General features: G+C 27.3%; 1 protein-coding gene across 21 annotated transcripts in view; it reads left to right on the forward strand.

Annotated features, from left to right (window-relative positions):
- LOC148234084 (coiled-coil domain-containing protein AGAP005037) overlaps window positions 1-16,443 on the forward strand; it is a 278,647-nt gene that overhangs the window by 82,251 nt on the left and 179,953 nt on the right. For 19 of the 21 annotated variants that reach the window (XR_015809854.1, XR_015809853.1, XM_088187296.1 and 16 more), the window contains one exon: window positions 11,207-11,245. The exons of 1 other annotated variant lie outside the window; for it this stretch is intronic. Coding sequence is in view for 18 of the 20 variants with exons in the window: in XM_088187296.1 (XP_088043422.1) it covers window positions 11,207-11,245 (39 nt within the window). In the remaining 2 variants the exon portion in view is untranslated. Of the gene's footprint in view, window positions 1-2,573; window positions 2,720-11,206; window positions 11,246-16,443 lie in introns of those variants that run through there. One more of the 21 variants, XM_088187316.1, reaches the window with a different exon arrangement.

Genomic DNA, 16,443 nt, shown 5'->3' on the forward strand with positions numbered 1-16,443 from the left:
TCCGACGCATTTTTTTTATGCTACTAAAATAGCATTTTTATTATTTTTTAATGTAAGGGAAAATTTTTAAGTAGTCTTAAGCATCTCTTGCGCATAACTCCCATAATAAAAGTTCGACTATTTAATATGCTTTTAAAAAAAATGATGTTGCACTTAGTGCCTGTATAACTTACGATCAAGTATTGGAAATCAATAAGAATAAAACTGCATTATATATACAACTAACGAAATAAATCTAAATAAGAATTAAATTGCTTGCATATTCCCTAATAAAAATTCTGCAAATACATCGAACGGTTAAACTTTAACCGGCAAAGCAAAGTTAGAGAGTTCCCGATATAATCGATTAACTTCTGCTATAAATGTTACCGTATATCTAAAAATATATAAACATAATACAAATATAGCTATACTATACATATTACAATATATTACGAACCGAGTGAGCACGCTATTGTAGAATAACCGCGAGTGTATAATAAATTTTTCGCTGAATGTACGAAATTTAAAATTGATTGCATAAATTATGTGCTTTATGTTCGCATAGTATAGTGTTAGATGTGTATATGTTGTTGAAACTGCGACAAAGATGTACATATTTTATATGTGTATATATTATATGTGTAATATGTTAGTTAATAACACTGTCAACGTCTCGAAGGATTTCTCTCATGAAGAAACTTTGGAAGCGAAATTTCGTTTAATTCCTGAAGTGCTTTGTCGATTAAGGAATTTCACACTAGTTCAACTTACGACCTTCAACTTGGTTCGTGAAGTTTCTATGTATATTCAAGGGTGTGACAAAATAGAATAGATTTTCATCACATATTTTTTGTTTGTAAATAAGAGATATTTTTCAATATATTTTAAATGTGATTTGTTTTTTTATAATTTTATTATATTGCGTAAAAGAGCGACTTTGGTTAACTTACAGTAAGATTAGTATTACAGCTTTTAAATTGATTACACTGTTTGACCAATTTTTGACAAAATTGCATTTAATGTATTTACTAATAACTAAATTATACACGAGAAGCAAATTTCACTAACATTAAAAAAACATCTTCTTAGGTACCCAGAAGTAATGAAGTTTTAATTCATAAAACTCAGAAACAATTTTTCAGTATTTTTCTATGTAATATACTTTTAATCGTTTTAATGAATTAGTGCTGCTCTTTTTGTAATAATTTTTTAGCTTAGAATTGAAACTGTGATAATTTCACTTCAATTGAATATTTCACCTAAAAAAAACAAGTAGTAGTTGAAAATGTTCCAGTCATAGAATATGAACGCTGTAATAAAATTTCCCATCCAAGGTTGAATATTCTATCCCGAGGCAATTTAGCAGTGTGTTGTTACATTTTTTTTTTCACTCAATGCAACACTCAATTGAGTTAACCCTTTGGACGCGTTAATCAAAAATAAATATAATTTTTTTTTTTTTTTAAATTTAAATTTTACTTTGGTTCTGTGTTTAAATGTTCTGATTTCTTAATTTTTATTTATTTAAAATGATATTTTATGTTTATTCACAAAAAAAATTTTTTTCTTAAAAACATTTTTTTTACTGATTTTTGCATATAGAGATAAAAAAATCAATTGAGCGACTGTAGTCGACTATCGCGTCCAAAGGGTTAAAAGATTATACTATACACTTTTGCCATATTTTAATACTATAAAATATATAATTTAGCTTCCAATCCAGATTTAAGTGTCGGAACTGCCTTCTCTGCGTTAGATAGCTACTGTTTTTATAATGTCGCAACTAATAACAATATATATATATATATATATTTAATTAATTTATTCAACACGTTACTAAGCTTTTTGCTATGTAAGAGCTTTCGTATCGCGCCTTTTCTTACTCGCATCTTGTTCGTTGATGTTTCGACCACCTATATTTATTATCTTGGGCGTAGTTTTGACCTTATATAAGCTGCCGCAGACTCTTGTACTGCATTGTCTTTGATTCGATCTTGTGTTTTGTTATTTTTATATTTGTTTGTTACTAAAGGAAAAATAAGTGCAATCAATTACGAATTGATTTGCTTAAATGAATTTGTATCAAATATAAAGTAAGACTCAAAGACTCTCCCTTGAGTATATTTAATATAAATTTGTTTTAATGAATATTTATTTTTATTTGGTAATAATCCAGTGGCAAACAATCTTAGTTTATATTTTATTTAATATGAATTATGCTCCTTGTTACTAGGATTAATAAATAGGCCTAGCGATTAGGAATCAATCGAATATAGAATTTACACAATAATAAAAATATATAATAAAGAAATAAACGAAATTAGTGCAGTGATATAAATAAATAAAATAGTGAATAAAGTGCTCAAATCGATTCCTGTTTTACACGAATCGTGATTTAAAATAATATATTTAATAATAATAATATATTTGGAATTTATTAGAATATGTTTTTCTAACGCACATAAATGAATTGACGGTTATATTTTATACATTTACACGATATATAATAATATAAAATAATAATACAATAATATAGAAATGCGCAGTTATATAGTAAAATATAGTTAAAAATAGTCGCATTGAATTTGCGCATAAATAATAAATTAAATATATAAATTAATCGCCGAGATGCTGATTAGGTGGAAGAGCAAAGACAAGGCCGACAAGGCTAGTAGCAAGTCTGGAAGCGGAGCACCACAAGGAGGTTCAAAGAAAAAGAGAAAAGGAAGAGATGGAGGTAAGGTTGTAGTGTTAAATATTATTTACGATTGAATTAAGGACTACAGCGTACAATAATTTATTTAAAACACAATTTAATGTATTATTATACAGTTAGATATAATCACTCCTATAGTAAATGGCACTTTAATTGGATTGATTATTGGCTAAAATTTTTAGAAAATGTTTTTTATCATTTGCATCATTTAAAAAAGTATTTTTGGAACAACAAATTGAGTCACATTAAGTACTGTATTACCTCCCTTAGTCTTCTCCGTTGCAGTCAAGACGTTAGAGCTTGAGCACAGCTTCTGAACGAGCTTTTTAAACACAAGTATGTTTTCAGCTATGAGGAGCTAGAAAAAAATATGTGAGATGATGCACATCTATGTGCACCATTATTCTTGTTTTATTTAAATAAAAATCAGATTTGTAATAAAAATAAAATATTTAATAAATAAGATCGAAAAAATAAATTTATATTTATGTGCTGCAATAGTTTGGAATAAATTAACAGACTGCAACAGAATCGAATTTTCATATTTTAAATATACGTTAATTATAAAAATGTTACACATGTCACATGTCTTTTTGTATCAAAACCAATTATTAAGAGGATATTTGAAGCACCCAACTCGTCAATAAACCGAGTTACGATTTTATTATGGTTTCATGCTCTATGGGTTTTATATTTAATTGCTCTCGCTACAACAAATTGAGTTAAAGCGGAAAATTCATAGACAAAACTTAATTTAAAACGATCTTCTAATTACATTAAGTAATTGAAACTGCACTACACAATATTAATTAGTGTAATCTTTGCCGTTCGTTCAAAATCAAGCCGTGTATTGTGTACTTAAATTATATTTCTAAGAATGTTTAAGAAAGATATAGTTAAAACGACATTGCTTATTCTATTTATATACGTTTATTTCAAGAACCGAATAATAAATATAAGAGAGAATTTATTTACTCTGCTATTGCCAGTCTCATATTAATAATATTATATAACTATGCTGTTTATTTTAAGAAATTCTATACAATTCTGCAGTGAGTGTAAAAATTGCATTTACTATGTAAATAATTTAATATATGATATGGTTTATATTTTAAATACTTTTTAACATATACTATAATCACACTAAAACCTGATTTCATGTTTCGAAATTAATTTTAAAACCATTACAAAATCTTGTGCAATATGAAGTAAACATGTTTGCGCAAATAAGACCAGATACAATAAACAATAAACTAAAATATAAATAGCTATCTAATCTAATATATTTTTGTAGCAAATATGAGCAAAATTAAACAATACAAAATTGACGTTCTTCGCAATTATAAAAAAAAAATCATACAAGTTCTATTTATATATTACATTACATTTTCTTAATAACTTAAAATTTTATTTTTAGAATAATATTATAGCTGTTATTTTATTGTTGTCATTAGTGAGCCCTACTGTTGTTTGTGCAATTTTTTACATTCTAGAAAATAAATTACATTTTTATCATAATATGTTTTTTTACTACCGAAAACACGTATGTAAAAATGTATGTAAATGTTTGTGGTCGAGTCGATACTGTATATAATTAATGGTGTAAATATACCAGATTTTGACTTTTACAAATCCACTTGAATCAGCTTTTCCACTAACAAATCCCAGGTCAATAAAAGTTAATGTTGATTTCGACCACGAATTTATATTCGTTGACCTTGGTCTTTACTGTCACACCAATAACTATATATATTTAATATATTAATACTACTTAATTAATTATGCATGTATATTTTTAAAATCATATAAACGGATGAAGTATTGTTTTAACTTTGGTTCAAAAGCCTATTTATTATAAATGGATGAAATCTGCGGAAAGTGTATGAAAATATATTGTAAGATAATTGCGCTTTTCCATATTCATCTTCTAAGAAAATGTTTTATATAATATTAATTTAATAAGAGCAACTTAACATTTACTATTATTAATAAATAAAATCTTGTCTATAAAATGCACTTATTATTAAAAGTTTATATCCATTTAATACAAACATCTTCACGGAAAAAGTTTCACATAATAACTATTATATTCCATTGGTATAAATTGCGAAAGACTTTATTAAATCCTGTAACTTTTCCCTTAGCTATGGAGTATAATACCTGCTCACTGATGAGGCAAAATTTGAAGTGTATAATGACGATGCTTTCTCTAAAATTATTGAAAGCTCGTAATTAAACAACTAAAGTCATATTACTTTTGTTATATTTAACCTGCTGTTTCGCTTTACCTAAAACATATATTTTAAAATATATAAATAAATTCTCATTTTCTTTATTAAAGCAAAACCTCTGTCACACAAATCTAAACTACAATACTACTATACATATCTAATGACTTCCGCTTTGTTGTAATGAGAATTTCTTCGCTCGTAGCAAAATACAATGTCTCGATATTATCTTTGTGTTTTCCATTATTAACTTTTCAGTAACATTTTATATTATGGTCTTTTTTCAATGCGAAGAAAGCTTTTAATACTATAATTTGTTAGCCATTTTAAATAGCAAAATTTCATTTAAGCCATTTATCAGGAAGAGCTTTAATGGTATATAATGATGATTTTTTTATATATACATACATATAGATTACAGTTCTAATAATAAAAATAATGAGCTCACTTGAGTAAGTAATATCCTAGAGCTCATAAAAGCTTATTATAACAAGACAAAATTTTATTTTGTATCTCATTATGATTTACTTGAATTAAAATTTAGTAATAACGAGGAATATTTTAAAATACAGCAGTTCATATTATAAATACAATCCACGAAATGGTGGATAATTTAGAAAAAAAAATATTAATATATAAAAAAACATATATATTAAATAGCTTATGACATATGTATATTAATATATAATAATATTTTTTATTGTTATTATTTATTATATAATATGTAAGTCATACATGTTCATGTATGATTTAAATTTGTATCGTAATTATTTATTATATAAATGTAAATATACTATTTTTATTTGTGATTTATGGGAATGTGCATAAAAAAATATGTTTTTTATAAAAATGAAATATATTGCATTAATTTGCAATATATCATATTAAAAGTAAATAAAAATTAAACTGTAAATAATTATTTTTAATAAATAAATTATTGGCGGACAATTGTAAAACTTTACGTTCGACGAATTGCGGGGTCGATGAATTTTCCATTCACCGAATTTACCAGTTGCTGCACTTTCCGCTCGGTGAACTTTCCGTCGGTGAATTGCAGTCCGTGAACTTTCCGGATACCGCTTAACTGGTGTGTTTATTCAACTTGGGGCTAAGCAAAATACCTATAATGTAACTAAAGTTGTCGTATACACCCTTAAAAATTAAATAATTACAAACGTTTTTTATTATAATCGTTCCCTTATTAGATTTATATTGTATGTATATTATATATAATCATAAAAAAGATTAGCTGCTGAAATATGTTTAGAGGCGGTCGCTTAATTGTTATTATTTAGTGATAAAAAATCTGAAAAATTTTAAATTTGTGTGTTTATTTAAAACCGTTATTATAAATTTTGATGGTAAATACATATTATTTGATTTATGTCCTACTCACAATAAAAAAAATATTTATATAGACATATAAGTCACTTTAAATTAAATTATTTTTGACCTTTAGATCTCGAAAATATTTTATTATGCTAATCAATAATCATAATAATATTTTTTTCTGGTTTACCTTAAGTATTAATATATTATTAATTTATTTTATATTCATGCGAAAATTAGATTTATAGTAAATTTTTACGGCAATTGTGAATTCTAATCTTATAATTGACACAAAAGCATTTGTTATGAAAATCGTTATTTTTTAAGTCGTGCCGTTGTGTTCCTAGAATATTTGGCACGTGTATAATCATAGTTTCGTTGTATATCTATAATAAGCACAAGCACACAAAACCGCATAATCCATTTTTGTGTGTGTGTTGTGGGAATTTTCCCTAAACCGTAACTTTAGGAATCCAGGGACGGAGCAATGGAAATTTTGTCCGGCACGTTTGCGGTCAATTCGAAAAATTATTTATGCTTTGGCGAACCACAAAAGAATTATCTTTGATACGAATAATAAAATAGAAATTTTATTATTTGTATCAAATTAAATTTTTTACAAATTTATAATTTATGTATTTAAATAATATTTGATATTAATAATAATGTGCTTTAAATACATACATGCTTCTATTAAATTTAATGTGAAATATTGCCATATTTTTCTGATACATATGCTATTAACAATTCAGTTTTAAGATAACAATTGATTACAAAAAATCGTTTTAAAAATATTTAACTAATTTTCAATTTAAAAATAAAATCTTATTATTATTGCAGTTAAGATAAACCAAATAGTATTTTGCCATATCTATTAAATTAACAATTATTAAATTAGCCAATTTACTACAGGATAGATATTTTATTGATTATTGTATAAGTGACACTATATATTTTGATGCTATATTAGTAATGTTGTCAATCAATTTATATAATTTATAGTCTATCGTAAATTATTGTGAGAGCTCTAAAAATATTGTCAACTGATTTACAGATTATTTTAAATCAATATTTAATAATATAAATCGCCAATTTTTAAAGTGAGCAATTTTTGTAAAATATGTGTTTTCCCCCCTGTAGATTCATAAGAAATAAGCTGATTTATATTTTTTATACAATATGGTAATGATGATTCAAATATACTATATTTCTAAACATATTTTACTAAACATGGATGGCTAAACTTGTATATACATATGGCAGACATGTTTAGTCTTCCTGATTAATTTATTATTTCTCTTTAGGCATTTTTCACAAATATTTTTACATTGAAAAAACTGGCTTTTAAGGATAGTCGCATACAGGCAAGAAAGTTTCCGCTTTTGAAAAAAATTTTAATAGCTGCTTAAGCAAACTGGAAGTTTATTTTAAGCATAGTTACTGAACCCTTAATAGTCCAGTCAAATAAGGCGAAATAAAGGCTAAACCTCGGAATGAAAGATAACAAGCTGAAATTTTGCACAGATTTTCGTATTGATGTTCTAAGGACAGGGTGAAAAGTCTCATAAAATATCGTGTCTGCTAATCAAGATATCAAAGGTCACAAAATTTGTTTTTTTGCAAATATCTCGCATTTTATGCGTCGCACGTCATTAGATGCTTTACAAAACTTGTAAAGCATAAAATTTTCTACAAGTTTGGTTAAAATATTTGTTTTGTATCCTTAACCGTTTTTGAGATATAGCGCGAAGAGTGGGAAGCGTACATCCGTTTATAGAATCCAGCGAGTATTTCTACCTGCTTAACTTGGTATAAGCTTTGAAAAAGTAAGCAATCGTGAAAAAAGTGGTCACGGCAAGTCGTTTGAACCATAATTTTATTACTTTTTTTATTGTATTATTAGGAATTATGAATGAAATATTGCTCGACTAGAAATTTGTGCGAAAAAATTGAAAGAGTTGAATGATGTCCTTACGGAGTATGTACCAGATAATAAGAAGATCATTTCCAAATTAAGAGAAAAATATTTAACTGACATTATAATTACAACGAAGATTGGATCATTCCCTATTTTTTCTTTTCGCGATGCTCAAGCTTAAATTTTATCCATAGCTTGGTATGAAAATAAAAAAAGCACTTCGGAAGAAGAACACTTGCGCGTAGTGGAAGCTGCTGCGGCGATTATTAGAGAAGATATTCGATCTTCTGTTGTTGAGACCAAGTCCTATCCGCCCCCGAGTAAAATATTAATGAAGAAATTCCGAAAACTTTATTACATTTTCTGCAAAAAGTATTATATATGTATTATAAAGAAAATAAAAGGAAAGACGGGGCATTTTAAAACGAAATACACAGCTATAAGTCATGCTATAATGACTTCCATACGAAAATGGTCCTTTTCTTCGCAGTTATTAATAGGCCTATCTGTATTTCTTCATAGAAGAAATACAGATAGGCCAAACATCCATAAAGACTTTTGGATGTTTTGTCAAGTTTAGGTTTTTTCGCTTCATATAGTGATACTGTAAAATGTTAAATTTCAGCTGTTTATCCCCCACAGCCTCTTAATCAACCATCAGAGTCAAGTGCCTTAGTACAGTATGCAGCGGATAATGCAGAAAAATATTTATACTCTTGATGGCTATAATACTGTTCATATAATGGGAATGATAAAAATAATAACTTCAAAATCTGAAGTTATATCCGATGACCGCATAAAGAAATTTACAACAAAACCAAGTGCAAAAGAGTTAGCAGCACTATCACATATACCCCTTCTAGTGTATGAAAATCATGTCGTACCCGGATTGAGCAAAAGATTCAAGTTCGAAATTTTAATGATGTAGAAGAACTAACCGAACAAATATTTAATGTAGTTGATTTGTTGTGGAGGTACGGAAAGTGGAAAAATATCTCACCGTTGCCAGGGTGGAATGGATTTATTGAACAACTTACAAAAACAATGAGAACTTTGTAACTTCTCGGATTCTGTTTCTTACTTTTATTCATCATCCTGCGAGTAATATGGACACAATTTACAACACATTACAGTGTACTACAAACACTGCCAAGAAACATGAACAAAGAACATGCTTAATAACTTTTGATCAGCCGTTGTACATAAAAGCACGTGAAATCGTAGCAGCTTCAGATGCTAACTCAGACTTGTCCAGAGTAGTTGTGAAACTAGGAGGCTTTCATATGCTTATGTCTTTTATTGGATGCATAGGGTATATAATGAATGGAAGCTGAATCAAGGAAGCTCTCAGTACAATTTATGCTTCGAATTTTGTCGACAAAATGTTGGTTGGTCACGCTTTTGCAAGAAGTATCAGAGGCCATACGCTATTAATTTTTACATTATCGATGATGATTTTTGAAGATATAGAGATTGAAAGTTATAATGCTTTAGATGGGTTCATTCAGCAGATAACAATTTGCGATGTTTCCTATGAAACTGTGGAAAAATGTGCAGGTAGCTCTGGCTCCGTAGTTCACATAGCGTTATCCTATAAACGGATGCGCGCTTCCCACTCCCCGCGCTATATCTCGAAAACCATTAACCATACGAAGAAATAAATTATAACAAACTTGTAGAAAATTTTATTTTCTATAAGTTTTGTAAAACATCTAATGACATGCAACGCAAAGGAGGCGAGATATTTGCAAAAAAACGATTTTTATGACCTTTGACATTTAATATCTTGATTAGCAGACACGATATCTAATGAGACTTTTTACCCTATCTTTAAAACGCCAAAACAAAGGTCTGTGCAAAATTTCAGCTGGTTATCTTTCATTCTGAGGTTAAACCATTATTTGACTGGACTATAAGTGTACTCAAAATTTAAAGGCTTAAAGTGTAGTTTTACTATATAAATAATATCCTTTATTTCTGCGTTATTAGTTCGTGAAATGTTTCTGGTATTTAACTGATGTTTTTATGTGTTACTTTTTAAATAATCTTGTTACATAGTTTCTTTTGTTTATAATATAATTTCCATAACTACGAAAGTTGTTTACTCGGACTTTATTAAACGCTAACGGGTGAAAAATATTTAAATTTAAAGAAAGATGATCGATTCTTGATCTTTGAATAGTTTAACGTTCAGTGTTCAGTGTCTCTTCTACCTCGACGGAATTTCTATAAAAAGTAAGGGCAATAATCAATTAAACAAATCTAAATAATCAATGATATATTAAGGTTCGAAAATAATTACGGGTTGTTATTGAAAATGTGAGGCACTTTAATAATGTTGCGTATGATGAATCCTTAATATGATTTTCTTTTTATAAATAAAAAAATACGACAACATTTATATCTAACGGAATATGGACATTTTTTGTGAAAATATCTAAGAAATGGAGATTTTTTTGTTTGTTGATTTTATATTATTTTAAACTATACTTTTATATGTATTTTGTTGAGCTTAATACATATGTATGTAATATAATTACGTTGATGTTGCTTCTTAGGTTAATGTGTATCGTTTTAAATGAAAATTGAGATTAATTAAAAAAAAGATTGATGCTTTCAATATAAATTTATTTTTCGAAAATATTTTTTACATTGATCTGTAACTTTCATCATTTGAACATATTCATGCTTTTTTCATAATACAATCATGTTTCATTTCATATTATTTTTAGTATTTTTGAAATAAAATGTTAAATGCGAAACTAAAGTTTCATGTAATTCAATTAAATACTATTGTCTTTATAATGGAAATAAAATTAAAGATCTATATTTTCTTTGAAATAATTCATTAGCTATATAGTCACACTGTTCTAAAGTAAATATATTGTCCTTGCACATCTCAAAATTAATATAAATAAGTGTATCATCAAAATTATTTCTCTTTTGAAAATAGGCTGTAGGAAAATAGGCAATATAAATAGGCGTTGTTATCTCTTATCATCCATCTAAATTTTTCCTATTTTAATTTTTCAGACGAAGATTGGAATCCAGACGGGAAGAATCGCGGAGATGGTGAGTTGATTTCCTAATTTGATTCCATACATCACACCTTAGGGAATCAGGGATCCGTGATTTTTTTCTTCATTGTTTCTTTCGCCGTCGAAATTTCCCTCACGCTCACTACGCTAACATTACGTGACGTAAGTCAAGGTTCGCAAAGTTATTTATGACGCTAATGTCCTTAAAAGGATAAAAAATTGAAAGCTAAATTATGATCGTTAACGGCGAGCCCTATATGAAAATTTATTTAACTACAATATATGATAGCAGCAATTAGAATTACCAGGGCTTTTTTTTAACAAAAAAAGGTGCCAGAACTGATTTCTTAAAAAATATTAAATTCAAATATGATTTCAATTTAATTTTTTAGCAGCTTTTCCTATGCCACGAAGCGCATAATAAAATGTATATAAAATATTTATTTATTTCAAAATTGATTTATATGAGAGTATTGGTCAAAGTGTATTCAAACCGAATTTTGGTCAATAGGGGGGCGCAAAAAAATTATCACTTCTCAGAAGTCAAAAATTTAACCGTCGCACTGCGACGGCGCCGACACGATTTTATTGCTTTTGACGTGAATTTTTGACTTCTGAGAAGCGATAATTGTTTTTTGCGCTCTCCTATTGGTCAAAATTCGGTTTAGATGTTCTTCATTTGATTCTCACTCATTGTAAAATAATTATAAAATAAATTGCAGCTTCTTATCTTTCCATATTTTGCACCCGAAGCTTCTTATTATACCAATATTTCTATATTTTCTGTCGTCGTTTCTGTTATGGTTTTGGTATTTTTTAGTGGAATTGGCGATTGAGAAGTAACAGAAATTTTCTTTCATTTTTAAACTTGAAGCTAAACTTTTACACTTAAATATAAAGAAAACAAAAATAATGACGTTATATTAAAATTCAGTAAAAAATGTGCCGAAACGCTGTTCAACCATGTTACATGACAAAAAAGCCCTGAGAATTACTATATCTGCACATATACACATATATTTTGTAATAGTATATTTCAAGTATACTATTTTTTATTTATACTAGCTTATCACAGTTTTAGTAAAAAATAAAAATAATACTATTATTATAAATATATCCTATTTACTGCAATAGTCTTACCCTGATTAGATATTAAAATATATTTTTAGTTGTTCTTAGGTAATTTTTGTGGGATATTAAGTAAAGTTTTATTACGTTGAATTATATGAATCATTATATAGCGTGAAAAATACTATAAGCTAAATGTATAGCTAGTACATTCTATGCAAAAGCATAATAAGTAATATTCAACTGTGTGTAATGAATAAGATTTAATTTATAATATCTAGGAGTGTATTTCTTAAGATAGCATAAGAGTGTTTAAATGCTAGTTAATAAAAGCTTATTTTAGTAACTGAATAGTGATAAATTACTATTAGATCAAAAAATCATAAAGCAATTTTTAATTCAAATATCTGTTTAGCAAAAGTCATAAACTAATTGTAATTTTAATTAAGCTTTTAAATCCTTTTTTTAGCATATAGCATATTCTTTGCCTACTAAACAATCAACTTTAAAATTTAAAAATGTATAATAATACATATTACGAAATATAAGCTTACTGTTTATTAATAAAAATAATATATTTGTAGAAGCGTAACTCTAATCAACCCGATCTGATAATGTTTATCATTACCAACAACTGCCAATGTAAATAATAAGTAAAAGATTACAGTGCCACAGTTAAATCTTACCCACGTAATAGTTGACACTTTACCGTTTAAACTGTCTATAAATTTATCTTTTTTTTTATTGTGCAAGTGTTTTATTAATATATAAAATTTAATAATATTTTTACTATAGTTTTTGGTCTTATTTCAAATAATAATATTTAGAATATTATTTTATTTCAGTTAAAAAGAAAATTCAATCATAATTTTGATTAAAAACAATTTATAACTAACTGAATACCAATTATAATAAGACTCATTTGCATGCCTAAATATTTTCAAGTTATAATAGAAAATATTTGCATTGCAAATTATATTTATCTAATTCTGACGAAAGTTTTGTGTGTACATATTGTATATGTATGCTTATGGTTATATTTATTCTTTCATACTTTCACAATTATAAGTTTTTGGTACAAAAATAAAATTATATCTAAATAAGTCGTTTGAAAATCTGTCATTAGTTTTTATTTTTATATATTTTATTATACTTAAGATGTATAATTTTAATTAGGTCTCTTATCGTGGCTGATGTTTGATGCTAACGATTCATAAAAAAATATACTTATCTCCTCCTACAAATATAAATTCTCCATTCACTTTGTTGTAATTCTAGCAGCCAGGTAAAAGAGCTCGTTTGTACCAAAAGCATCCGAGGATTAATTTTAATCTATAGTACAAAATTTAGTCTTAAATAAATTGAAGCAGCGTTATACAACGCCATACTTATGAGCTTCAAAGCTCTTGGATATTATGGCGAAAAGAATGCTTTTATAATCGATTTATGTTGAAATTTAAATATATGTTTTTTTAATAGGACGTTTTATGAGATATTGTGTGTGAAACTATATTAAAATTTAAGATTTAATTTGCTTTGCTATAGTTTATGACTTTTGAATCAAAATACATTTATTTAAGCTAATAATTATCTTTAACTTTTTGTGATAATTTTTTTAAATACTTATATTAGGTAATAGTAAATAAATGTCGTTTTTTATTTAAATAAAAAAAACACATTTAATCATTATTTTTAAATAATTTTCTTCCACCTCTTGGCCAATTTTTTAATTCCATAAGCTTTTTAAAGCTTTGCTTAATAAAAATATTTTGCTAGCCCCCTTTTAAATCGTTTACATTTTGAATTTTTCCATCTAGAAATTGTTGCATTGGAAGGAACAAGGTCTAGAGAATAATGTGGATGAGGAAAAACCTTTCAGCCAAGTTCCTTGATTTCACAGAGAGTAAATTTCGGCATATGGGGACGCGCATTGTCAAGTCCAAACCTTTCTTTTTACTTTCTTGTGCAAATAATACAGCTGATCAAGTTTGAGAGTTTCGTAATAAACAATGCCTTTAAAACAACAATGAGTCCGGGCTTCAAAGTAGTTTTTGTAAACTTGACTTTTGGAGAACCGCTGTCATCTACGACGGTTGTTATCGTACAACATAAATTTCTTATCTCCAGTTATCAAATGACCGAGAAAAGACAATTCAGTTTCAATATTCTTTTCCTTGCTCAATTCGTGTGGAACCCATACACCTTGTTTTCAAACCTTTCTTATCTTCTTGATGTGGCTATGCACTGTACTGGCCATAGTGTAATCGTAGAATATTCTGGATTGCCAACGGACAAAATTATTTTGTGATGTTTGAGAAACATTTGTAATAGTAACTGTCAGGTTCAACGACTCTTTGATATTTGACACCGCCAGAATATAACTGGCTACATCAGTTATATGTCGTCTGCTAAGCAAAATTAGAAAATATATTTTTTTTTGTTGTCTACCATAATAAATAACTTTTTATATTGTGGTAGCTATAACTAAAAGAGCTACATTGGGCATATTTGTTGTTTAATACCACCACGAAAGTGACCAATGGCAATAATGGATTTTCTTGTAAGCAAAATTTGCTGTTCACCGGTGCACACCATGGCGCAATGCTAGTTACCGTTAACGTGATACCACCCTAAAAGTGCGTTTTGTTGATTTATGATCAACAAAACGCACAAGTCACTGTATTATTTTTTTAAGTAATTTTGTTTTTTAGTATATATTTTATACAACAAAAAAATCGTATCTCTTGCACAAAAGAAGCCTGAAATAAACTTTGCAACGGCGATTATTTATGTTTGTGTGGCACTCATTTCTCGAGATTTTCTGTCTGTTTTTAATGGTCTAGGACGGTCGGGTGACATTTTAAAATTATTATTAATAAAACCAAATTCGATGTTATCAAAATATAGATGTTAACATAAATCTGATGTAAGTTAAAATGATTTAATTAGCAACCTAATAAAATGGTAGCTTATGTCAAAATATACTTTATTAGTAAATTTATTAAAATTATGCGAAAGTATTATATATCTGCAATTTAGTAGAAATTAGAAAATTTATTAATCCCTTGCTATACAGATAAAATTATCTTTAGGAAATATTCATAAATTAACTATTTACATATGCGACCCGCAAGTAACGAAGTTGGTTGAAAGCACGCGAGATTGAAAGGGTTGCCGACCCATGTACATTATTAATTATTATCGACATGTTTTTTGTACGTATTTTGTACTGCTTGCTGTTGTGAAATAAACACAGTTTCTCACTTTTAATTTTAATTTTTAAGTCGCGAAAAATGCTGCATTGTAGGGAAAAAACTAATGACCGGTTTGATGTGAAAAACTAGTGACGGATCAGATGTAAATACATAAAAAATATTGTAGAATATGACGTTCGAAGTTCAAGTGCTTAAAAAAATTTAATAACAATAAATATATTGTTCATTCAGTTGTAATCTATAATAGATTTTTTTTTAATAAACCACAATGAACGATCATTTGAGGAGACTGATTGACGACTTCATTGCGCACCAGAAAGGTTAGTCAATTCCATGAAAACACTTTAACGTTATCAGAAACGCATATCGCTTATAAATATCATACAACGGGTTTGTTTGCAAATTTAACCCGGTTAAATATGCGATTATTGATCGCTTTGTTAGTTAAGCATTTGACCCGACCTGTCTACGATACAAATTACGTCTGTGCTTTAACGGCACAAGGTAATATCAAACAGTTACAAGAATAATATGGGACAGACGAAATATACAAATTGTTAATATAAATATTTTGTTAAATGCGTGTTTATTACTTTATAAACACATATGACACCGAGCTGTTTCCGAAACAATATTAATAGGTACTCTCAACCTTTATTTAATAATAATATTTTATAACTATGTAGATATTTTTAATGAAAATATATTTTGTATTTATATACATGATTTAATATACTAAGTACAACACTTATTAAATTTAAAGTTCTAAATTTGTTTCAAAAATGTTCACTCGGTTCGAAAATAAACAATACATCTACCTTGTAAATATATTATTTCATAATAATATAAAATACATTTTAATGTATTAAAATATAATATAATATTTTTATTTTTTGGCAATAAATATTCATTTATATATGTTCACATAATATTGTTTTAACATTTTGTC

The sequence above is a fragment of the Plectrocnemia conspersa genome, unplaced genomic scaffold (genome assembly GCF_051122295.1).
Source record: "Plectrocnemia conspersa isolate PC_06_02 unplaced genomic scaffold, ASM5112229v1 ptg000006l, whole genome shotgun sequence".
In the NCBI taxonomy this organism is placed as follows: Eukaryota; Metazoa; Arthropoda; class Insecta; order Trichoptera; family Polycentropodidae; genus Plectrocnemia; species Plectrocnemia conspersa.